The sequence below is a fragment of the Cuculus canorus genome, chromosome 4 (genome assembly GCF_017976375.1).
Source record: "Cuculus canorus isolate bCucCan1 chromosome 4, bCucCan1.pri, whole genome shotgun sequence".
Lineage (NCBI taxonomy): Eukaryota > Metazoa > Chordata > Aves > Cuculiformes > Cuculidae > Cuculus > Cuculus canorus.
Genome location: NC_071404.1, coordinates 16,236,317 through 16,263,144, shown reverse-complemented (window position 1 = coordinate 16,263,144; position 26,828 = coordinate 16,236,317). Strand labels below are relative to the sequence as shown.

General features: G+C 38.1%; 1 protein-coding gene across 1 annotated transcript in view; it reads left to right on the top strand.

Annotated features, from left to right (window-relative positions):
- The first annotated feature begins 10,114 nt into the window (after positions 1 to 10,114).
- The window catches only part of RAB28 (RAB28, member RAS oncogene family), a 70,479-nt gene continuing 53,765 nt past the window's right edge, over positions 10,115 to 26,828 (top strand). Inside the window, 3 exon segments of the mRNA XM_009561608.2 lie at positions 10,115 to 10,456; positions 17,472 to 17,568; positions 22,514 to 22,602. Of these exon segments, the coding sequence (XP_009559903.2) occupies positions 10,379 to 10,456; positions 17,472 to 17,568; positions 22,514 to 22,602 (264 nt within the window). The 5' untranslated portion in view covers positions 10,115 to 10,378.

Below are 26,828 nucleotides of genomic sequence, written 5' to 3'. Positions count from 1 at the left end.
TCCCAGGATGTCACAGTAGCTGAAGTGGCAGAGGGATTTGTGCCTGGCCTCCTCACTCCTCATGTCATGGCTTAACTCACTGATGAGGATGAGTTCCCGGGGAAGGGATGAAGCTGTGGAGAGGGTGAGGTTTGAGTGCACATTTACTTTTGCTGAATCTCTTGTTGTGGTGGTAACTGTGGGCAGAGGGTGCAGTAACAAGTAATGGAGGGGGTGGGAATAATAACATCGTGAACTGTTGCAGCTGTTTACTCTTGGAACATGAGTCAGAGCCCTTTGCCACACTGGGAAGTGAAATGAATGCCTGTCGGGCACAACAGACATTTCAAAGCTGATTAAGACACTTTACATTTATTTATTCAAATGGGGATAATTTTCTGACAGAGTACACTGAGGTAGTTACTCTTTCAGTCACATTTGCCTTCCTTTGCTGACATGTTGTACTGAAATGGCACAGTTGATGATTGACTGGATGGTTTGTAGAGGTAACATTAAGCTTCATCCTCTCTTGCCCTATATCTTATAAAGTCTCCAACTGCAGTACATAGCTGAGTAGGAGGCTACTAAATGGCACTTTACAGACATTTCAGATTCATTTTGGACTGGAACATTTCCCTGCTCAAGAAAATCAGGCTTGAATGTCTGCAGTCAATGCAAACCTACCTCTCCCACGCAAGTTTCACAGGAAAGTGTGCATCCAACTGAGTAATTCCAGACTGAGTCATACACCTGACTGCTTTGCTTGCATAGTCGGAGCAGCTAAAATCTGTAGTCGGGCATAAGGATCACAATTCACTGGGTGATGTACATAGGTATAGGCTATAGATAAAGGAACAGAAAATTGCCACAGTCATGGGGGAGAACCAAGAAACGATGAGATCATTTTATCCAATATGACACACAACTGTACCTGATCATCAGTACCTTCCAGCTGCCGAGGTTCTTACAGACAAGGAGGCTGAGCAGTGAAGGAGCAGAGGAGAAGGGTCTCATCTCTTTACATCTGAGCCCTTGTGTAATTCGATGGGTAATGTTTTTTTCCCATACAGTACAGGAGTTCCTTGAAGAGCTACGCAGATGCATAACCAAAATAATTTGAAGTCAAGAGAGATCTCTTTCTGGAAAAGAGCTCCTGGATTCAAGTTTTGCCAAGTGGATCACAACTCAGAATATTTTTCTATGCTATACAGACACTAGTAAAATAAAGCCTAGGAGTCTGGGGAACTAATTAGGTTTGAGCACACTGAAAGCACGGTTGGTATGTGCTGCACTGAACACAGTACTGCGTGTTTAGGTATAACAGTAATGACTCTAACACCTACAGCTTAGTGTTGGAGATAAATGTGGTTTTGGAGAGGTTGAGGTAAGAAACCCTAAGCTCTAATTTTGCCTTTGAGGCTGACATCATATATGACTTTGAACAGGTCAACTAGTCTTGGAAGAAGGGATTGCAGTGGGTTTCCCATGTCAAGGTTCATTCAACTCATGTATGTACTGATCTTCCTGAATGGAGATCAATAGTAAATGACTATTGTTGGAGGGGCTGATCATAAAAATGCCCAAAGGGATATATTCACTTTCGTGGAATTCTCAACAATGATTTGCAACTAATAATTTGAGTTTGTCTTCTTGTGAATTGTTTACAAGTAGATCATAACTTCACAGACTGACAGATGTATAAAGGCATTTACTGATGTGCTTCCAAGGCATTTCTCCCGGCATAAATTTCAGTGTGAAAAAAGAATAATTAATAAGGCCCTCCAGGCAAGTGGAAAATAGGATACATTGCAACACAGGTTTACCTCATATGTCAGATTAATGTGACAGTTTTCTTTGCTGAAAGATTTTTTAGACAAGGGCAATACAGTAGACATCATCTATGTGGATGTTGATAGAGAAAAGCTGCTCATTAAGTCAGAAAGGTGGAAATAAGTAGATAAAGTGAAGATGGGAGAACTAGCTAAAGAGAAAATGATGATGTATGTTACCAAAAGAAGTATCAAGTTTCAGGGGATGGGCTATCTAAATGCTAATCTTCAGGTATAATCTTGTGTAATGCATTTCTTAATGAGCTGCCCACAAAAAGCAGGATTGGGCTGATTAACTAGTAAGATGTTGGGAAGCTACAGAGGAGGGTCAAGATACTGGGCCGAAAGAACTGAATATCTCTGTGGTCTGAAACACTTGATGTGGTATCCCCCAAGATAATATTCAGCTGTATAAATTGCAAAGTCATGCACTTGTAAACTAGTAACTAAATCTTTGAGAGAAAATAAGACATTATAGCTAACAATTTAAGAGGAGAATGAGATGGCTACTAGACCTACCAGAAATGTGATTTATTTGTGAAAAAAGCAAAGGCAGTTGTAGCGCTCAGCAATAAAAGCTGGGGGAAAGGAGGAGGAAGGGGGATATTTGAGGTTATGGTGTTTGTCTTCCCAAGTAACCATCATGCACCCTGAGGCTCTGCCTCCCAGGAAGCATCTAAACATCCAGCAGCAGATGCGAAGGAGTGAATGAATTTCCATTTTGGCTTTGCTTGCGTGTTTAACTTTGTTTCACTTATTAAACTGTTACTATCTCACCCTGCATTTCATGCTTTTGCCCTTCTGATTCTCTCCCTCATCCAGCTGAGGGAGAGTGAGAAAGTGACTGGGTGGAAGCTTAGCTGCCAGATGGGACCCATGGAGTTCAGACCACTAGGCTCTAGAACAAACTTCCAGCAAGAGCTATGGGGGGAAATGACTTTCTTGCTTTTGTGATAGAGTTTAATGTTTTCCTTCAGGAATTCAACAATAGGACATCAGTGATTCAAGTGGGTCCTTCCAAACATGCACCACTAGCTAGAAAATAGTCCTAGAGTTATTTTCCATGTTGTTATAAAATGAAGAAAAAATTAATGGCTTTTCATTGGACTGGTAACAGGTCAACACTGCAAGAAAGACCGCTTTCTCCTCTATTCTAACAAGCACCGAGGCTTGGAGGCAAGGAACAAGATTTCCCACTGATCCTCTCTATTCAGGTGGGAAATTTCAAATTTGTGCAACTCTCTCAGTACAACTTAAATGTACTTGTGTGAATTCCAGTTGCCTCTTTTATAAACTAGTTCTTACTCTGAAGGTCTTTTTGACCGCTTCTCTTTATCTAGCTGTGGTTGTTATTTAGCCTGGCTCCTGTTGGATGTTCTGCTCTGACTTGGCTAGCATTCTTTCCTTCAATGGTGAGAGAAAGTGTTTACCATGCTGAAAATGTGGTGAGACTTTACTAGTAAATTTGGGTAGTGGAAAGACCAGAGAACTTGTTTGTGCATTCATGCAACTGGAGAGCAAGATTCCAGTGTGCTTTTTTCACGTTAGCTGTGGCCAGAATTACTGTTTATGTCTTCAATATTAGCCAAGTGTTAGTTATCTATTTCCCTTTCCACGATGCAGGGAAAATTTAGCACCTTACACAAAGAAAAAGCTACTAGTTACTTTACTCTTCTCTCCTCATCGCAGACAGTGCAGAAAGAGGTAACTCTACTTGGGACTACATGCCTTGATCACCTTTGTGGGAAGGAGGATGCGCTTAGCTTTCTCTTCCACATCTAGCCTGGCCTTTGAAGTCTCGTGCTTTGGCGAACCTCAGAGGTCCAGTTTTATCAGGTAGTTTGTGGGAAACAGCTGGCTAGCGGTTCTTCCCTGTTTTATTAGGCAATGTAGTTCATAAAAGCTGTAGCCTTCAGTTTAACCATATTCCTGTGTGGAAAGTCTTGTTCACTGCAGCGTCTGAGCCAGAGACGTTTGCATCACTGTAATCAACAAGCACTTAAAGCAGTTACTCCTTAAATGACCTTAGGTTAGCAGGAAGCAAGATGGAAGAATTCCCTTCCAAAAGCAAGGACTTCCAGTTTGAGTAGGAGCTGTTTTTCACATGTATAAAAACAAGTGATTATTTACCATTTCCACTCAGCTGTCAGTCTAGTCAGCCACATTAATCACTGAGTCTGACTCAAGGCATAGTAATCAAGCAGCACAGAAAAGACAATCTGGTAAAGACATTAGAGATGATACTAATGGAGAAGGAACAGTTTGGGTTTTATTTGCAAAATTCTAGTGCAATTAAAAGTAACAGCTTCTTTCTATTCTGCTCCAGACCTGAGCAGCAAAATCAATATAGTAATGCAAATAAATATATGATTGTTTTTTAAATTGATACACATTACACTTCTGCAGCAATTTTGCTTTTCTTCTCAAGAAGGACATTTTCCTCATTCAAACAGATGTAATAGAAATTTCCATCTTGAAGAAGAGGAGGGTCTATTAATCCTAGCCACAGAGACTTGAAATAGAAGTCCTTGTATGAATGAAATACAAAAGTAAATGCATGCATTTGTGTAAGCACTGGAAGAAACAGCAGAGCAAAAGTTAAAAGAATGGCTAGTATTGGTAACAGGGGACACAGGTCCTGTCAATCACTCTGAGAGATGTGTTGTTTCCATCAAGCCCTGAAGACGACAGCACAGATGACTTGATAGCTAACGACTCTACACTCCTGATGCGGATTGCAAAAAGGCTCTAACACACGCTGTTCCTTTTTCTCTCAGCTCAGAATTCCACCTCATTCAGCTTGCTTTACACCTTTTTCCCCAGACTGTGGGAGAAGCATATGGCTCTGACATAGGGAAAGATGACACAAATGATTCTTATTACAGCTATTTCCTATGTGGGCAGTGATTTCTGACTCTTTTGTAGGTACTTGCATGCAGGAAACGTAACCTTGTACTGCATCTTAATAAAATCACGCATTCACAAAGGTCTAATTTGCATTTGTACAAGTTGTGTTTGCAGACATAGTAGACTGTGCAGACTGTAACTGTTTAGTCAGGGTAACTTAAGAACAATGGAGCAAAGGAACTCAAACTGGAACTGTGCTATTTCCTCTTCAAACTGCAACTGGTAACCAACAATTGTTTTCTAACTAAACTGGAACAAAATGGTGAGGGAGGAAAATAAAAAAAAGAGTATTTCTGATTACCAGCTCAAAATGGAAGCAGAAATAAAACGCAATGTCTTGCACTGAAAAATATGGCCAGGAGGATGTAGGGGAAGATGCAAGGGAGGGAACAAGTAGCATCCAAGAAAGGAGCAGAAATAAGCAGGTGCCAAGAAGGAAAGTTCCTTTTGACCCAGATGAGGAGTAAGCAGGGTACATGGGGGAGGACTAAGTTGCAGAGGAGGGGTGGTTTGTGGAGTGTGAATAATAAGAGACTCCCATACTCGTTTTGACCCTTAGAAATTCCCATAGACCTTTCCCAGCACCAGCTTACTACAACACATGCTCAATCCTTCCAGTCCTCCTTCCCTACCTACATAAAACGTCTGACTCCTTCACTGCTGCCTGTCTCCTCTACTAAACCATTCTGGCCTCTCACGTCACTCTCTGTCCCCCCAAAACTCATTCAGCATTCGTGGTGATCCCACTTAGGGAGAGTGGCCAAGCCTACAAATACTCGAGCCTTTTCAGCTAAAACTGAGCTGGAACCACTTCAGTGAAAATCTGAAGATGAAGAACTAAACCAAGTGTAAACATTTATTAAACTCACTGCCCAGCCAATAACGGTGGAAGATTTATTAGTGGAATACAGCAGCAGAAATAGTCTAACAGACTCTCAAAAGTCCTCAACTGAAAGTGAAAATCTGTGTAGGCTAAATCTAAGCCTTTAGTGATTGCTTTTCATAGCAACCTTCCACGTCCTTTGAGACGTTTTTAAACATCTAAGGCTTACTTTTTCTGAAGTTTCACATATTAAGAAGTCAATATAATTCTGTAGAAAATGCTTAAGCAAAGACAATGGCCAAAACTTGAAAGAGAATATAAATTACTTTCTTATTTGGAGCCTAAATGAAATATGGGAATTTTTAAATTGTTGCCATGTCACTTACCATTGACAATATTCTCAATTGCCAGTGGATTACCAGTGAAATTTTGTCATAAAGAAATAACATAAAGTATATAGAAATGATGATGAAAAAACAAAAGAGGAACTATCAAAATATTCCCTGTATGTCCACTAAACAACATGTACTTATTCTCTGTGCCTTTTGGTGACTCAGGCATTTTTCAGTGAAAACTCTGTTTAAAGGCACTGCTCAAGGATTTTTATTCTTAGTATTCCTAAAATGCAGAAGAAGAGTTTCAAATTATTTGCATACTGCCATCAACTAAAAAAAGTGACTGCACTATGTTCTGTTTGTGAACTCCAGCCCTTTTCAACATGCTTAATGTATTTAATTTATCTGTGAAGTATCAAGCAATTCTAGACTAGCTTCATCTATAAAATGTTCTTCATATTTAGCAAATAACAAACTAGTTAAGATTGCAATGGCAAAAACATTTCAATGTGAAAATTGCCCTAGAGGAGATGTTCTTGTACCAAAAATCCGTACCACTTCACAAAAAAATAACCACATCACACCGCTAAAGTGCTTGCAGAAAAACAACAAATAAGATGTATAAACATTTGTTCCATTATGCTAGTGTGAAATAAACTATTGGTATGCAACACTCTTTTGTAGTTTTATTGTTAATTTGAGCATTAACTGCACCAGGCAGCTTTAATCTTGTACACTGATTTTTTTACATAATAATATATGCATTTAATATATGCATAATAAAAGCATTTCAGTAAACTCCTGTCATATATACACCTAAAAACTGCACAGAGGCTCAGTTACACTACTGTGCTGTCTCCTTGGGTTAGTTTCCATTCATCTTTCTTGGTAGTCAATGGCAAACATGCATGTTCATCCATATCAAGTATCATTGTATTTCCAACATTACATATAAATGCTTTAAATAGATCAGATGCACAGCCTGAAGACAACATTAAGCCCGTGAATGCTATATTCAAGATAGAAGAGTTCTTTCTATATTGTTCACCCATTTAGATGACAATGCTAACTTTTAATATGTTCAGATGATTTGTGGAGGAAAAGTGAATATAATTGAATAAAAAAATTAAATTTGGGGTCTGCATTATGACACACACACTTCTTTGTTGCATTTAAAATGAGAATACCTATAGCCAGGAGACCTGAAGTACCTTCCTCTCTAATCATCTTGCTTTTGCATGTGCACCCTGACCGCGCCCTTATTCTCATCTTGGGGGTTGAATAGACCCCTGTTTCTCCCCCAAAGTGCCAGGAAGCTTTGAATTCAACTTTATGTTCTTTCTTAACGTGACTGAGGCAGAATTGGCAGAAATATGAACAGTTCAATCAACAGTGGCTTATCAGTTATGTGTCTGCCTTGATGAGAGATGTGGAGCTTTCAAATGTCTAATGCCAATTGTACAACCCTTTCGTATGTCAGAAATCACAAAGGAAAATTCCATGTTTTTCCCTTTTGCTCTTCCTTCCAAGAAATGCTGTTCAGCTGAGCCCTGATGCTGAGCTTGCTGAAGGTCCTAGTGAAGAGAACTTGCAGCATAATTAGGTTAAAAGATGATTTGAAGTGGAAAATAGTTGATAACTTGTTTAATTTGTTTTGAAGTTTGAAGGAAGTGACAAAGATGTGTGTCTGGTTTTCCATTAGAAATTAAGGTCTTGTCTGCTCCCCCCTCCCCCCCTTTTTTTTTTCCAAAATGTCACTGGGAAAGCATTTGACCTCAATTCTGCAAACATTTGAATATACGAGTAATAAGGAATCTTCTTGATCCTGCTGAGGATTGAGTAAAACAGTGCACTTTAATATTGGAAATTTATGGCATATATTTCAAGAAGAAAACCTGAAAGAGACTGAAACAGGAACGATTTCTATTCAGGCATCACACAAAGATATTCTAAAAATTATTAGCTTGATATTGAATCCATTAAAGCACATGAATGCCTTAAACAGCTTTACCTGGCTCTTTTTTTCAAGTTGTTGTGTAAACTATGCCCAAAGAATTGTTATCACTCCTCATATTGGAAGAATCTGTCAAACAGGGACTTAGTTCTGGTACAACTGAATATCTTTATTAATGACTTTGGAATAGAGAATATGATTCTTAAAGTTGCAGCTATAATCAAGTTGGAATGGATAGCATGCATGTTGGGGGACAAGGTTATAAATAAAATTATATTAAAAATTGTGTGAGTAGTCTGAAATATCGGATGAAATTAAAAGGGGACATGCAGAGCTCACTACAGTTAAACAGGAAGACAACCTCAAAATGTATACATTCTGATAACAGGAGGGGATTCAGAGGATTTCTTTTAGTAAATCAGGAACAGTATGAGTCAGCAATGTCATACCGTGAAGAAAGCAAACATCATACTGGGATATATAAACAGGAGTCTCATATATAAGACACACGAAGTAATACGTTCACTCTACTCACTACTCTTAAGGCCTCAACCAAAGTACTGCATCCAGTATTTGGCACACCACTTCGAAAAGTGGAGAGGGGCCAAAGGAAAGCAGCAAGAATAATCAGAAGTCTAGAAAAGACAACTGAGGGAAAGAGTGCACGAAGAGGAATTGTTTAGTCTACGGAAAAGAAGATGGACTGAAGACATGCTAGCAGTTTTCAAATATGTGAAAGGCTGCTGCGAAAGAGGTTATAAACTGTTCTCCATGGTCAATGTGCACAATGAAATAATGGTTTAAAATTCAGTTAGGACTGTGCAGGCAAGTTTTCTGACTAGTTGCCTACATGGATACAAAAACGCAAAGTAGACTGCCTAAGAAAATGGTTTTGTCCCTCTCCAGTGGGTTTTGATGAGGCAAAGGGCTGTCCAGCATGGCTAAGCAGCAGCATAGGGAAGTGAGGCACAACTCTGTGAGGTGCTTGCTATTGTCCTTGTTTTCTGCGCTAGAATACAGAATCGTAGAATCAGAAAATGGTTTGGGTTGGAAGGGACCTTAAACATCACCTAGTTCCAACTCCTCTTTCTTTAAAAATGCTGGTACTTCTTGCTGCCATGCGGAAGCCCTGCCCAGAAAGGGACTTGGCCATGCAGGCAGATGGAATGACAATGCAGCCCCTTGCTCCATGTGGATCACCTCTGGTAGGAGCACTGCGGGCCACCGCTTTGCCCCTCCCAACAGATGTCTCTCAGGGAATTGATACAAGATGTAGCTACTATTACAAAAAGTGGAATATTTTTTATTTAAGCTCAGGTAGAGGTAAATTCAATCTAAGTAATTACATTTTTTGAAAGTTAGTCAGAATGTCCCTCTGACAGCATGTCTTCTTTCAGAGAAAGATAAGTTTTAGCCTGGAGGAGGCTGAGGGGACACCTTATGGCTGCCCACAATTACCCAAAAGGAGGTTGTAGAGAGGTGGGTGCTGGTCTCTTCTCCCAAGTGACACATAATAGGACAAGAGGGAATGGCCTCAAGCTGTGCCAGGGGAGGTTCAGATTGGACATGAGGAAAAAAATTTTCACCAAAAGTGTCATCAGGCACTGGAACAGACTGCCCAGGGACGTGGTTGAGTCACCATCATATTTAAAAGATGGGTAAATGAAGTGCTTGGGGATATGGTTTAGTGGCAGATAGGTATGGTTGGACTCAATAATCTCAGATGTCTTTTCCAATGTGGTGATTCTGTGATGCAGAGAGTGTTTCTCCAGACACTGTCCGTCCTTTAGAGATGATGACATCTTGTGTGAAGTGTGATCCGTGCTGAACAGATGTGTCTTCTTCTGCCATCACCTGTTTGGAGCTTCTCCCTGTCTCAAATGTGAGGTCAGGCAGAGATGGACTCGGCCTCAAGTTAGCAAGAGATCTGGACCAACATTAAGTTAGTCCTCGGAAAATAATAGAATAGGATTAAGATTTCTGGGAATATGTATCCTCATGCCTGTGAGTGGGAAATAATCCTGCCTGCAGCTCCGGTCTGGCAGCACATGATTGCTAAAGATCGCTCTTTCCCGCTGCCCACGCCTGATAAAGGATGCTCGCTTTCTAAACCTCCAAAAGGCGTCCGGGACAGTCCATCCCCGGCCCCTTCGCTTTCAGCCGCGCACCATGGTTACCGCGCAGGGCGTCACTGCGCGCCGCCAAAGCACCGCCCGCGCTTAGCGGAGATCTGGGCTGAACCATTCTCCCATGGGGGAGAGGGGGGAAGCGTCAGTGAGGGCGCGCGGGTGCCCACCGGCGACCGTTGGACTCGTTGCCGCAGTGCCTTCCCGCGATCTCCCGTCTTCCCCTTCCTCCAGCCTCTCGTTGGTTTCGTCCCGCGCGGGGCCATAGCGACGGCGGGCGCCCCGGGGGAAGATGGCGGCTCTGGTCTGGGTGCCGCCGCCGGCTCCGTGAGGGCGGCGCTCGCTCCTTTCCCCCTTCCCCTCCTCGCTCCTGCGCCCGGTCCCTCTCGGCTGCCCTCCGCTTCCTCGTCGGGGCCGGAGGGACGATGTCGGACTCGGAGGAGGAGGAGAGTCCGGACCGCCAGCTCAAGCTGGTGGTGCTGGGGGACGGCACCACCGGCAAGGTCAGTGCCGGCCTCAGCTCCTCCGCCGCGCTGCCCCGGGCCCTGCCGGGCCTCCCCCCACTCCTCGCCCCCCTCCGCTCCTTCGTCGTGGCTGCCCCGAGGCCGTGGGGCGGCAGCCAGGCTGGGCCCCGCTCCGCACCCGGAGAGGCTGGGCCAACAAAACAGCCGTGATGCGGCTTTAATCCGGTTTTCTTAATAAAAGGAGGGCCTAATAAAGTGATCGCTGCCTGGGCTGGTGCTTCCCGACGCCTCCCGTGCGGTGGCTGCAGCGGCTGGAATTGCCCGGGGCGGCTCTCGGTGTGGGCTGTGCTCCGGAACGTGAATTCGCGATTCCCGACGAAACGACGAGCAGGGAAGGTTCCTTAGCTGGGTGTCCAGGCTCTCTTCGTTTCGCCTTCGGAGCCGATCACCTTATGAGGTCGTTGTAACAGTTTACATCTGTTTGAGCTACAGTTGCAGAGTTTAGGAAGACGCTGGATCAATTTAGGTTTTCTTTGCGACGTTTATCTGTATCTTTTTTTCCTATCTATAATTAATGTAATTAAGTGCTGTTTATAAACAATTTATAAACGAGGTTTTTTTTTTGGTTTTTTTTTCATTGATTGCTTTCCCCAGGAGCTTTCCACTCAGTTTATAAACAAGTTTGTTTATGATTGCTAGTTTATAAACAAGTTTGTTTATAAATAAGTTTATGAACAGTCTGTTTCTAAACAACTTATAGTTGTCTTTTTAAAAGAGGAATTTTGACAAAGAGAGACTGAAGAAGGCACAAAAGAGGCAGCTTTCTTGCGCATGGAAGTAGCAATTTACCTTTACTTACAGGTGTGAACGTATCATACAGAGCATATTGAAATATTTAGCCTGAATCTGTGAGATACAAGCTGAAATAGTAATTTCATTGTATGTATGAAGAATACAGTTCTTCCTCTAACTTGAAGACACCGGGAGGCAGAAAGTCTGCCTGCCCAACAGTTCAGATGAGAAGTAGAAATATTCTTAGAGGTGACTTAAATGGACTACCTGCTATTAATAGAAATAAGCTCTTGGTGAAAACACGTGCATGGTTTTGCTCATCTACTTATGCAAAGCTCTGTGAAGAAACAAAACATTTTTTTTTTCCGTCAGTGATTATAAACCCAGTCTGAAGTGGTTTTGTATTCATCTGAGTCAGTAGATGGGCAATTCCAAGTGGCTGTGTGATGAGAACATAATAAATGCACAGGACTGACAGCTGAAGTGCTATTTCATTGGTAGCTTTCCCCAGGAGCTTTCCACTCATACTGAGGAATCCTCTCACTACTGCTGTTCAGCACATTGTGGCAAGACCTCTTGCCTAACATGGATTTTCAAGCGTTCTCTAAGTTTTGATGTGTATTCCTGCTGGTTCCTACCTCTCACACGGGAGCTGCCACTCACCGAATCTCCTGCTGGCTCTAGGAATCCTGTGCTTCAAGTGCAGTTTATTTTGCATGAGCAGCAGCTCTGCTGTGGTGGGCTGCTTTTCCTCCTGTTCCCCCTAGATGATGCTGTAATAGAGGCTTCTTCCAGCCATCCTGATGGCCTAGCAGCAAACCCTTGCAACAATAGATTTATTGTAAGATGTTGTAAAAATAAAGCAGTGATTGGGTCGTGGAATGGAGGGATAAAATGTACCTAGTGCTATTTCAAGCACCTCAGAAGACTAAATTATTCGAGTTCCTCTCCTTTGTTGGCTACCTGTTCCGCTTGCTTGTTGAAATGTATACGTCTATGTGTTCTAAACTCTAAATACTCTGCCTCTCACATGTGGTTCACAGCTGGTCTTTACAGACATGCATACTCAGCTTCTCATTTACTGTGCCAGACATTGTTTTTCTCTCTGCAGCTGGGATCATCGTACAGGAGGAGTATAGGGAAATAATGGAATATATCTTTGAAATCTTGCATCTTGTGGTTAGTGTGAGATGTTCACATTTGACTTCATTCCATTGCCCACCTCCTACTCAGAAAGAAAAAGAAACTTTATTTCCTTTCTCTTCGCCATCTGAGGCTGTCTGGTCTTCAGTTCTCCAGGGGAAAAAATATGTCTTTGTGAGTCAGCTGGCTGAAGGTGTAAACCTGCTTTCTTTTCCCTCACCCATTGTATAGTAGCACTGTGATTCAGGTTCTGTGCAAGAGTTGATAGGAGTTTAAAAGGTAATCAGTGTCACTTTAAGTTAAGGGTAAAATTTGTGTTTCTGCTTAGGAATTGCTCTATCTATAGGACAAAGGAGGGATATTGTGCTTCTGTTCATTAGTTTTGTGGTATTTGGATGGATAATTGGATGCTTAAAGTTTTGAGAGTAGGAATAAGCACTGCTGTAGAAAGTTCTAAGGAGAGCGAAGTAAAAAGGAAATTAAAAATGAGAGGAGTGAGAGACAAAGTAGAATCTGAGGAGGTATTAGGGTAAAATGGAGGTGGTAAGGAAACGGTAGATGGTTGAAAAGAAAAATTGAGGAAGGCAAAATTGGTTAGTAGGAGGACAATAACAGAGGATTATTTTAATGGACTAGACAACCTAGGAAGAGCAATCTGAAAAGAAATCAGAAGTAGGGACAATGTGAGATGGAAGTAAACAGCAGTTATTAAAAGCAATTGCCTCATTGATTTGCATTACAGGTGGGAACATACATACGCATAGCAGCCTTATTCATCTAGGATTTAAATCAACCTGCTCTCCCTGAGCTAAAATGATTTTCCATTAAAATAAACCATCAGTGCTAGTACGGATTGAAAAAAAATGACATTATCCTGATATTTCCACTCTTGCTATGTGCAGATTGGCTCAATATTGAAGTATACAATGATGCTGATTTGCACTAGTTCCATCTCTGATTTGCTACTGTTGAAAAAGGTTTTGGGCCTCTGGAAGCGAATCTTGGTGCTATTCCTGGGAAGAGAGGTCCTGAAAAATAGATGTATGGGAGGAGTAAAGCAACTGAGGTTCTATCTTTCTGCCTTCTCTTGCAACTGAAACTGGAGTATGGTAGCAGAAACTTTCTTCGTTTTCCTTCTTCTCTTAGCTGTGGATCATGAAAATGAAAAAGCGAATGCTTGAACTGGTGTGGGAATTTGCAGAAGCTAAAACATAGACTGGCATAGAGAGTGGGGTGCTGTTTGCTGTGGGATTCATCAGTGTTGACAAAAACATGGTTGTCACTGTTCAGTTTTACAAATAGAAAATTGCATCAGATGTCCTGTGCAGATTGGCCTAGCTTCATATCTAATGACAAAAAGTCTTGATAATTTTTTCAGTGAACAAAGTTTCATCAGTAGGTAGGAGGGGAGTGGAAAGACATGGCCTTCATCAGATGACAGGACTACTTCCTTTGTTTACAAAATACTCCCTTTCATTCCTTAAGCTACTGTGTTCTCAGTGAAAAATTCTGTGTTGGACATTTAGGTGGTTTTATGCTGGTTAAAGCATTTCATTATTTAGCTTAGTAGTTTTTGTTTCATTTTGACCCTCTTAAAATCCCTGCCAGTAGGGATAGGGCATGACTGAGGAATGAATGTGGCTGTGCTTGGAGAACAGCATTGATTTTCTAGAAGGGAGTAGGGGAAGGAGTAGATACGCGTATGCTTTTTGGAAATTGGGTTCTTGGCTGGTAAAGTTTCTATGGAAATTCATGGCTTTAGAACTGTATGCTTGCGTCTCATTGATATTTAGTTTTAGTTTTAATTTCTTACAACTATGATGCTACGCTTTGGCATTGCTTTCTGAAAGCTTTCTTTTATCAGATTTTACGCTAAGTATTGTCATTGGCAGCGTTTTCTCTACAAATTTCTGTGCTGTCCTAGTGAGCAGGCAGTGTCAGTTAGAGCTGGTTACCGTTGCTTGTTCTCTTTGACTTGTCTGCTAGTACTTTATAAGTATTTTTTTCCTTTTTTCCTGTTTACTCATTATGCAGGTATTTAGGAACAGATTGTCAGCAGTTTGTGCTGTGAGTTGTTGACATTGAAAAACAGAAGCAAAAAATTGTCTTACCTCACCTGTGAAGTTTAATTGCATCTTTGTTTGTGTCCAAAAAGCTTCCCAATATCCTATTGTATTTTGTACTTAGAATACTGTTATTTTAATATATTTTATATATTATTTTTTCTACTGTCTTGATTGTTGTATCTTAGAACCCAAAGACTTTTATTTTTTTTTCTGAAAGAACAGAGTTTGTAACACCTTCCTTCAACAGTGTATTGCTCTTCAGAATAGCATTATGAACATTTGCTTTGAAGTATTTGAGGCAAATGTGTGAACCTGCCAAACTATGTCTACTGAGAAGTCTACTATGAAAGATGGTGGCCTGGTTCTCTTACTAGGAATGTGAAGGAAGAAGGCCACTTTGGTATCATTCTGTCCCCTGATCTCTAGATTAATGTCTGAAATTTCATGAATGGAGCACCATCTTTTTTAAAATGATCACTGATCACTTATGTATTTTTACAGCTATAGTTCTGCTGTACTGTTAGTTAACTTTGGTTATTTTTAACATATATTTTACTCAATATATCCTTACAGGCAAAACTGCCCCATGGAATCTTTTATGACAAGTATGGCCCAGAACAACTTTAGCATTGAAGGGAGTATTTGCATTGTAGAGGTATTTGAATATGCATTGACATAACTTCTCTGTTTACTGTTGTGGAGAAGTTTGAACTGTTGCTCTTAGTATTTTATGGATAAGCACTTGTTCTGTGACAAATAAAGTACTCTAGTCTGGTAATCCAACACCTTCCTTGAGCTCTAACGTTTATTAGAAAAAATTAAAACAGGAGTTAGTCAGTGATTTTCTGCTATAAATTCCTTGTCATTCAGGAGCACAGTAGAGGAAAACTGTTTAAGAGAACTTTGCCATGCTGTTGATTACTTGCTGCTCTTACTGGTTGGCTGTTAATTGAATGTATGTTGTTTATTTTTACTAACACCCCTGGAAACCCTCAGAGAATATTAAGTGTCACAGAGTGATAAAGCTAATATTTACTGAACCCTTAAAACAAGAAGGGAGTGGTTGCTTATTTAATGGGAATCTAAATTAGTGTGTTGGAGAACGTAGAATACTATGATATAGTCAGGTGATATTTTAATCTGTACTCTGGGCACTGGTTACTTTTCTGAAAAGGAACATTTCAATGAGATGACTGTATAGTGTATTTCTGTAGTGTTCTTATTCTTATGTACATCTTTAAGGTCATGACAAATTAAAAGGAATGTCTTTGTAATTTTAACCTGCTAACCGTTGTGACTTAAAAAATCAGTTCTGCTGTTTTTTTAGCACTACAGGCTAGATCTGTGTTGAATTTTATTTTGTGTACGCTGTAGGCGGAAGAATCTTCTCATGCTTCATCCTCTCTGGTCTTAACTCGTTCCACGCTGATATAAATGTATAAGCGTACTTATGCTAATTCTAGTTTACTTGCTTTTCCCTCCATTTATTTATTTATTTCTAATCCTCTCAGGGCTTGAGTTCAGCAAAGTAAATGAAAATTTTGCCATAAATTGATTTTTTGTATTAATTCCTAAACATGTCTTCTGATATAAAAATATATGACCATATATAAGCCATGGGAATGTAAATGTGATATAGAAACAAGAAAATGGTAAATATTGTGTTGTTTACTTCACAGATAATCTAATAGTTGAATAAATGTTTGCCTATTCATACTAGAGCTTTAATGCTGGAGCTCTGGTGATCATGTTTTCATGTGAAGAAAGAATAAGTTACTTTTTTTTCCTGTTTACATGTGACATCATTAGCATAATTTAGATCTTTGTTATAATCATTCTATTAATAGAATTTTCCTAATCTCATTTTTCAGAACTAATGGCATTATTTTGCTGTTGCATTTTTTACTGAATATTCTCTTAACAGCAATTTCTACTAACAATTGAACTGACTCATCTCTTCAGGTTTTGATAAACAGAAAGCTGGCAAAAAAGTTTCCTTCTTGCCCATTTTGTGTTTTCTCAGACAGTGTAAGGGTTTGGTGAGGCTGTTAGGCTTTTTTTTTTTCCTTCCATGTATGTAAATACATATTTAGATTTTTTTTCTGCAGTTACTTTGATTTTATATTTCTAGATGTCATGTCAACAGGAGGTTTGTAGGTGTACACCATTACTTAGATGTAGGATGTATTTTGTCTGTCGCATTAATTTTAAATATAGTATTTAATTTTTTTCCACAGTACAAACTTTTGTGTTCTTTATTATTGCACATCTGTTTTCCCTGTTTTTTGTTTTTCAAACCTTAGATTGTGGGGTTTGCTTTCTTTCTTTCCCTTTTTTTTTCTTCCATGAGGAATTTAAATTGTTAGTGAAAGAATATAAATGCCTTGCTTCGTTACTTTGTGTAAGTTAGTAGTGTATCCTTTTAGCAGTATATAGTTAAAACTGATTTTAGGTCAACAGTGTATCGATCTACTTTCATAAATTCACAAAATGTAAATTGAAAAAAATTCCAAAACTCTGGTAGTGATTTTGAAAATATGCATTCCTAGTATGAGTTTATTTTTTTTCCGTGTACAAAGAAGTATTCTTCCTATCTTAGACTTAATGTAAAGTCTGATCCTGAAACTTTGACGTACAGTGGCAGTTCCCTGTCAGACTCCACTATGCAGGTCTGTTTCCTCCCAGAAAATTGGTCTGGGATCATGGTGTTTGGTACCAGGGAAGGACCCTTGTTTTGGAAATTAATGCTTTTTAAGAACAGTAAACTCTTCAGGTATGGTTAGTGTCACTTAAATTCGTGTCATCTGTGTAATATTTTGTAAGATGACTATCACGGTATATTTGAAATACAAAGGAAATATACACCTTGCTTCTCTTGGCAGAAATTAGTAGCCTTTGCCACCTTCTCTTATTATGTTGAATGCTTGTCAATCCAAATCCAAGGAACACTGTCACGCATTGGTTTAAAAAGTGCTTAACAGTATTTCATAGTTCTGCTTTAACATCAAGTTTTTTGCCATTTAAAATGACAAATTGTTATTGTTCTATTTTAGACATCCCTAGCCACACGTTTTGCCCAAGAGACATTTGGAAAACAGTACAAACAAACCATAGGACTGGACTTCTTCTTGAAAAGGATAATATTGCCAGGTAAGAGAATAAAAACTAGCACTGAAAGGCTAGGCAACAGTGTGATTTGCAGAAATTTACAGATTCTTCAAAGTAATGTATACTAAACAAGCTTAGTGCACTCTTTTTTATGGCAAAGTAAATTAGGTTATTCAGAGAAAATTTTGTAAGTATGTTCTTGCCAGGTGACAAAGGGTTATGCATTTGCATCTTATATCTTTAAGTAAAACACCAAATTCAAATAAAAGGAATGCTATCTATATTCATGGTTTTTATTATCGCTACTTGAGTGTACTTGCTGTCCATGTATTTAGTTCCACAACAATGGAATGGAGCTTCAAATGTATTAATTGAAAAAGTATATGTGTTTTGCAAGAAATAGATTTTTTTTTTTTTTTTTTATAAATGAAATACGCAACTAGTGTTTGAGTTGTGTGAGAGAAGCATAATGCAGCTATGGAATTGCAGTGCTCTAATATGTGAATGCTGTTTTATGTAAGGCAGCATGAAATTGCTGGCATTTAATAGACCACTAAAATTTAGGGTCCCTTGGCGCTCATAAAAATACAGTTTGAGCATTCAAGATGTTTCACTTCACGACGGCAAAGAAACTATTTAGATGCCAGTTGCAGCACACTGCATGGAAAATGCAAAGAAATCATTATAAAAAGAATAGTTGCTGGTAGACATCTGTCTCCGAACAATTGGGGTTTGAAGTAAATCTTTTCATTGATCTGTGGTTGCTCAATTTCCAAGTATGAAAGTATTTAATTAAATGCGTTTTCTTCTGGCTTTAGAAATCAGAATAATAATTAGAAGAAATAGTATGTGTAATTATTAGAAGTTGTAATGAGATTTGATAAAGTTTATGGAAGCTCTGTAGTTCTGTCTTTTTTCCTTGTGGAGGGTAAGGAGGCAAGCAAACCCAGAAATAAATCATTTTGGCTATAACTTGAAGTCATAAGAATATATAAAAAATTCTTGAACTTATTTTGTTAATATTATATTGCCAATAATTTCTTGATTATGTTTATATATTTTCTTAAGTGAAACAGAATAATCTTTTCAAGACTATTCCTGTATTCACTGTTTTGGTTTGACTTTTTTAGTATCTGGTGAGTGATAAAGTACCAAATTTCAGTGCTTATTTCTCTATAAAATCAACAGAATAATTTTTTTATTGTCCTGCTCATGCCTCTAAAAATACCGGTGTGCCAGCAGTACTTGCAAGTGGAATGTATACACAGATCTTGCAGTGTACATGCTGAGAACTTGTATTTTATAAATTTTTTTTCCAGCTGTTAAGCATACAGAAGCTATTAGTACATTACTAGGGTTCTGAATATTCTTGTTGAGTGGAAAATTTGGAACATTATCAGCTATTGATTCATTCACATTTTCCTTTCTTCTACTTTATTTTGTAATAAAATCACAATGTAGATGAAAATAGCACCAAATAGCAATAAAATCTGTAAATCTACTTTCCTTTTTTATCATTAACAAAGTAGTAATATTTGTGGAATGCGTTTGTATTCAGGAAGAACCATTTTTCTGTAGGTTGTCATTCTGGTTTCACCTATGTGTGTTTTTAGGTACATATAGATTTTTGTGTTTTATAGGTAAGCTGAAGTGGTGGTGGGGTGTGAGTGGGAAAGAAGAGAAGAGGGAGGTAAAATTTCTAAATACTGGAATGGGAAGCATTACTTAAGTAAGCGGATTTTTCCAATTTCTTGATTAGTTCTGGATTTGCAGCAATACTATGTTTACTTGAAAGGTTAATTCATACTGCTGCGCACAAATCGTAATGTGTATATCAGTAGGAGAAAAAGCCTCAATTTCTCATATTTAGTAGAAGAATTGATGAACAACTGTGGTTTCGTATTTGATTTTTTTTTTCTTCTTTAAATGTAAGCAAAGATTTCGGAAGTTAGAGTTACTGATTTCTATAATTGCACTGAAGTTTACATTAGGCCACATTAGAAATGCATTTTAGCTTTTAAATTGAAGTACTGTTTTTCTGGATTTTTTTTCTTTTTTAAAACAAAAGTTGTATTTTTGTCCAGTTGTTTTAGTAACTGATGCAGTTTTTCAGTGAAAAATAAATATTTTATATGGTAAACCAGTATGGATTAGTACAAATAATAAATGCTTTAATTTTGAACAGTATGACTTTTAGTGTTCAACTGTTGACAGATTCTTTTCATGCAGTTTGTTCAATATATTTTTTTCAAATTCAAATAAATTTCAGTATATTTATTGATGCAGACTCTTGTATAGTCTGGGTGCAACCATGGTGTAGATGTCACTGCTTAAATAGTGTATCTGTTAGAGAGTCTGCTGATAGAGATTATTAAGAGCCATAGTCAGATACCTTTTAGAAGGTTGTAGGTGCAGTCCAGTAAACAGTATTCTTCTGTTAAAAGGATTCTTTTTATGTTGTCAGTGCAAAAAGTGGGCAGACTTGTGTTTTTAGTTTTGTCTTGACAGTGCAGCTCTTTTAAGTAAGGTTATACAATGCACCAAGGACACTTCCTTAGGATCACTACTGACTCAGACCAGGAGCTTCAGGTTGTACCTGTAGTCTAGGTACCTGCACTGTGTTGCCTCAAATTACACACTTGTGTGTATTTTCTGCAGAGTAAAGCAGTGCTAGTGTTTGTTCTTTATCAGTGGATTACATATTTTTATGGCATTATTTTTATTGGTTTGTTAACATTCTTTCTATGATCTGTCTTATTATGCATGGTTTCTTTTTGTTCTGTAGTCATTTTCCAATTTGTATATTACTCTTAAATTGATGAAAAAAATATATTTCAAACACTCTGCAGAAAATGCCATATGCTACTATGCTAGGCAAATTGTCTGGAGTACTGTCAATCAAAGTAATCATAACATCCTTCTCCCCCTCCCAATCAATCTGAGCACAAAGCAAACATTACAGGACCTTACTCAAAATTAAATGTTTTGCAGTGAAGATGATCAGCATGAATTTCAGTAGTTAGTGAAGTGGTTCTTAATTAAGACCTCACCTTAAATGAACATTCTGACCATTTTCCCCAGTTCCTTTTTTCTGTTGTTAGTGAAGAAAAGTAAATAATTCATTATAGGAGATTTCTCTATTGGACCATTTAATTTAACTTCCCGCATTAAAGTGTCTCAGATAATTTCATACAGTTATCCAGATACTAAGCCCAGTGTTTTGTGCGTGATTAACAGTCTTATGGGGGAAAAATTAAGTTAGACATTTTTTAAAGCGTTTGAACACAAAATTAGGCATCTGAAAATTACTGAATTTGAAAATGTTAATATTTATAAGGTTTTTTTTTCCCCAAATAGCTGGCATGATGACATGGTAAATTTCCAGTAGAATATATACAACCAAGTTATGGGTGGAGTACTGCAGCATGGTGAGCTTCTGAGTGCATTTAGTTTGTTTGCCCGCTGAGAATGCATAGTCATTTTAGACTGTGGATTCACCAGTTTGTTCAAAGCAACATAAAGTTGCTTTATGGAAGACTTTCCTGCATTGTTTACAGGAAACTTATATGCTAAGCCTGAATTAATTAATTCATAGTATCTACACAGTCAAAACAAATGAACTTTTTATTCTATGAAAGGTTGTCTTTATTGAACTGGAGTGTTTATGATATATTTACTAAGCTTTGTGTAGAAATGCTTTATCTTACTATTAGATAAAACTCAGTGTGGTTTAACTGTGGATAGATTGTCTCACATTCATCTCTATATGTTTGACACCAAAGTAGCAGCTTAGGAATATTGCTTTTAACCAGATTAAAGCAAGATGAATCATAAAAATATAATGTGGTGTGCTGGGTTATATTTCCGTGGAGCATGCTCACCTGCATAACTAATGTAAGTGTTATAAATTGATGGCTGAATAGATCACATTGTGTAAAATAAGGTTACTGATAACATTAAATAGTTGAATTAAGAGTTTCTCTCTTTCAGCAGCTCAAAATATTTTATTCATTTTCAGTCACCTCTCAGTTGTTGTGGAATTTGTTGCAACTTCTTTTAATCTACGAATAAAATTAATAAGAAGTTACTATTATTTGTGAGTACATAGAATTATAAATTATGTGATTTGTATGTAAATGAGATTTTTTTTTCACGAGACCTTACTGTATTAAGAGTTTGGTTCTTCCAGATAGTCAGTACAATTTTGAACAGTTCTCACCATGTAAAATGAGGAGCCAAATTACACTGTAATATGTTAACATGCATATGGTGACCTACAGTGCTGTGTGTGTATGTTTGGTCTGTGGGTTTCTGAGTTGTTAGGTTGCAGAATATGTATGACTTGTAGGATTTTAAATATTCTATATTTACATTGTGTTTTTTTTTTTTTTTTTGTTACTGTGCTTTTTGAAAAGCTGTTAGGAGTTTCAGCATAGCATAGAGACTGCCTAGAGCAGGAAGGGAGAAATATTCTTTGTGTAGATTCTTCAAAGATGAAATTATGCAAATCATGTCCAATTTGGTTGCTTACTTTGGGGTGGTGGGAATAGTTTGCATCTTCAGTATTTCCATTTTTTAATCTGTCAGATATAAAATTTTTAAAATGTATTACACTAAGAGCATCACTACCAAAATACAGTTACTGTGTGGATTTTCTTTTACATTTTCCTTCTGTGAAGTGTATTATATAATTTCTAGTCAGCGATGTTATGCTATATGCAATTCCAATTATTTTCTATTAATATTAAATGTGTTAATATTTAGCTGTAGTTTTACTGCATCTTAATGACTTGGCTGGACACAAGAGACTGTTTTTCCAAGTGATACCATCATGTTTGTGTTGAAGTTGAATTACTATTTATTGTATACTTGTGAAAAGCTGTTGCTGTTGATATGCTAGAGCTGTATTACCTGCCATAATAATGTATCTTTAATTTTGTTTGTGTCTAAATTTTCTAGGTTACACTATCCATATTTTCTTTTTCAGGAAATTTGAATGTTACTCTTCAAGTGTGGGATGTAGGGGGGCAAACTATCGGAGGCAAAATGCTGGATAAATATATTTATGGAGCTCAGGTACAGTATAAATGATAATAATTATATCTAAAATAATTGCATAAAGTTAATTGAAGCTTGATTCTTAAAATTATACATATCTTACATGTTGTTGTTTTGTAGATCTCAAAAAATGTTGAATCCTTGCTTAACCTCAACTTAAATGATGTTAGTACACAAGTCTAATTTTGGTATGTAGTTAATTTTTTAGAGCTGCTTAAAAAGCAAAGCAAAGTTGCACATTTGTAGATCTGGATAACTCTCAAGAGCAGATGTATGTTTCCATGCTTTTGTGTCTTTAGTTAAGAAAGCAATCATAGTAAATAGTAAAGGCTATTTGGATATCCACATGGTAGATATAGTGTCTGCTTTTAGAACAGATGCCTCCTGGGGGGAAAAGTAGAAAGAGGAAATTAACAGCAATCCTACACCATTAAACTCATACATGCAAGTGGGGTTATAAGAGGGCAAATAAAGGAGGTAACCAGGTAGCTAAATATTTTGCCTAACTCCTATCCAGTGAAAATTAATTTTGTCCTGAAGTTAACCGAGCAACTTAAAATGAATGGTAGGATTAAGTAAGAACTAAATATTATAACAGTGTCTTGAGTTATGAGATGATCTAGAAGGATGTACTATATGCCAAACTTGTTAACATGAATGATCCTAAAATATACTTTAGTTTGGAGTTTGTAATGAGTACAATACACATGACATGTTTCAGTATGTAATGTTATATTTATCCAAAAAGAAAACAAAGTATCTACTTTTCCCCCCAGTACTTTAGCAGCAGGAATGGAATCTAAAACTTTTATTGGGCAGAAACTTTGTACTAGTAAGTACAGCACAGGGATGGCTAATGAGGGAGATTAAGATTTATTAATAGTATAAAGACAAACTTGTCAATTTTACATTTTACTACTTTCAGAAAGTGTCTGAATATTTTTAGCTGTCCCATCTGTTTTATGGTGTTTTCTTATTTTTTATTAAAAACATTTCACTGCCCTGTTAAAGATCTAGTAAGCAACAGGGAAAAATGGCTTCCATGACAGGGAATTTGATTAATCACAAATTGTTGCCATATGCCCAAAGTAAGCTCAACGAAGGAAATAAAAGGCTATTAACTTTTTCTGTACTGAATTTGGTGATAAACTTAGGACTTTGTTATCAGCAATAGCAGGTCAAAAAGTTAATACCAATGCCCCAAATTAGTGAAGAAGTTGATATCCATAAGCCTAAAGTTACAGAAGTTTAATTTTTAGTCATTCTGAGCACATCAACAAAAAATGTACATCCAATCTCTTCTCCTTTAATCCTTCCCCAACCCTAATTGTAACTCTAAATTTTTTTTTAGTAAACAATGGCTGTTCTCTCCCATTGTTGGCATCTATTGCCAGTGTCTGTAATAACCTTATTATCATCAAAGCTGACTCGTAACACACTTTTCTATTAGCTTTGTAATGGCACCTGTTAAAGACATGTAAAACTATCTTTATTTTTGTCTCTTCCTGAAACACCATGGGGTAATTTGGAAAGGCACTGCTTACATCGTGTTTCTAGGCAAAAGCTTATTTCATGCTGAGCATCTGTAGCTTTGTAAAAGAGAAAGAGGAAAGATAAACTAGGACATGTAGGAATATTTAGAAAGAAAAATCCTTATAAGTACACATAAAAATTCCCGTGAATGGACAGCAAGTAGCAAGAAGTGATTGGGAAGAATGAGCATGGAATTAGCAACAGTAAATTGTGCCTGACCAACTGATTGCCCTCTGTGGTGAAACAATTGGCTCTGTGAAGAGGTGAACTGTTAATGTCATTTACCTTGGCTTCAGCAAGACCTTTGACATAATTTCCTGTAATATTACAGACAAATGTTAGAGATACAAACTGCATGGTGGACCATAGAGTGACTGAAAACTGATATGGACAGTTGGACTTTAAAGGGAGGTGGTCTCTAGCTCAGTGTCTTACCGGTGCCTGGTTATAAGTGTATTCCTTAGGGGTTGGTACTTGGGTTGTGTCTTTTATTAGTTCTTTGAACAATGGAACATAGCATTCTTTGGAAGTTTGCAAACAACACTGAATTGTGGAGGACTGGTCAATGTGCTGGAGGATGGGGCTGCTATTGAGGTCCCCAACTGAATGAGGGGCACAGAAACCCTTGTGAAGTTCACTGAAGATGAATGCAAAATGCTGCACCTGGAAGAGAATACCCTTATGCAGGCTGGGAATCCGCTGTCAGGCAATCAACTGGAGAGCATCCAGCTGAGGGCCACAAAGCTGATTAATGGACTGGAGCATCTCTCCTGTGTGACAGAAGGCTGAGAAAGCTAGAACTGTTCAACATGGAGAAGAGAAGGCTCAAGGGGATCTTACCGATGTAAATAATTACCTAATGGAAGGTTACAAGGCAGATGGAGTCTGGCTTTTTTAAGTGGGGCCAGTGACAGGACCAGAGGCAATAGCCACAAATTGAAACATAATTTGAGGGTGACCAAGCACTGGCATAGATTGCCCAGAGAGGTTGTGGCGTCTATACTCGGAGATATTGAAAAGCCATCTGGACATGGTCCTGGGCAGTTGTTGTTAGGTAACACTGCTTGAAAAGGGACATTGGACCAAGTTATTTCTAGAGACCTCTTCCAACGTCAGTCATTCTGTGAAATGCCTTTGGAGAAAAGAAGATTGAGGTTCCACTGGAAAAAAAAACCCAGTTGGATGAAATTCAGCAGTGCATCATTGCAACAGTAAAAGCTAACTGGATACTGGGCTGCATTAATAAAAGTTATGTAGACAAATCAAGGAAAGTGATTATTATCCTCTCTGACATTTTTGAGGCTACATTTGGAGTCATGTATTTAGTTTTGGTTTTCCCAGTACAAGAAAGCCTTTAAAATATTGGTGTAAGTAGTGAAGGTTACTACAAAAGTATATGTACCTGTGGTGTGTTGCACTTTAGTCAGTGTCGTGCAACTGGGATTTTAAACATTGTGTTTGTAAAGTACACAAACATCTAGACGTGGAGTGTATGATTTGGATCTGTTGCAGAAATTGAGTTTGCCTACAGTATGCATGGTGCTTTTATCTAATATTTACAGATGTCCATAGCCTTGAATAGACTTCATCTGGATAATCCTTCAGAAATCACAGGTGGCTGAATTCTTGGTTTTCTGCTCAGAAATCCAAATGTGTGGTAGACCAACTTATAAAATATTAAAACCAGTTGGAGATGGAAGTTTTGAGAACCTATAGCAACTGAAAAGGTTATCTTCATAGCAAGTCTGCAATTCACTTGATCTCTCTTGAAATTTGATCAGAATACCAGGGGGAGTAGATGAAGCACCCATCTGTACTTCACTGCAAACCTTTCCACTGCAGATTTCCTTCTCTTTGAACGAGAACTGAATCAATTTTCTGGGATTGATCTTTTGGTTAAGTTTCTGTTAAGGTGCCATCTTTTCACTGAGGTCCCTGATTTCTTGTGCTGTGTTTTAGGATAAGAGTAGCAGATTTGAGTATGAGAACCTACTCAATTTACTTGCATCATTGCAGTTGGAGAAACTGCAATCCACTTTCTGTCTTGAAGCAGTTACTTTTCCCTCTCCTGTTTTTTCTCTGATGTTATTCATCTGGAACTATAGTTACTTCATCCCATCGTGGTATCTGAGTTTCATTGATGGGTCAGAAGAAGTCTGCAAGCTGGGGGGGGAAAATTGCTCTTTGATCTTTATAGATGAAAGGTGCTAGTAAACAGCTTTCTCTCAGTGTGATTAAACTGACACATTTATCTCAGAATTGAGAGACACTAAGAGTAATTGTGTAGTCATTTACCACAGCTGAGCTGACAGACAGTAGCTCATTCAATTATGGCAACCCAGTCGTGTGTTTGAGTGACTGTATCCTCAGTATCAGCAAAGATGACAGTGGTTAATGATACGTAGACTGTAAACTGTTTTAATCTGTAATAAAAGCATTTCTTCAGATGTGCTAAATACCATAATGAAGTTACGCTTTGCCAAAATGAGTAGTCTGTGACTAGAAAAAGGTGTTTTAGAATTACGAGTGACATATTTCATGGACATTAATCAAAATTTGAAAGTTGATTTAGTTCCTTCATACTAAAGTCAGTCAAAGGATAAAAGCAGCTGAGGATAACATGAGGAAGAAACATATTTTTTTTAATTAGTGTTTTCCATAGCTTTCTTTTATTGTGACAAATCTTGACATAACTCGACACATTTTAAACA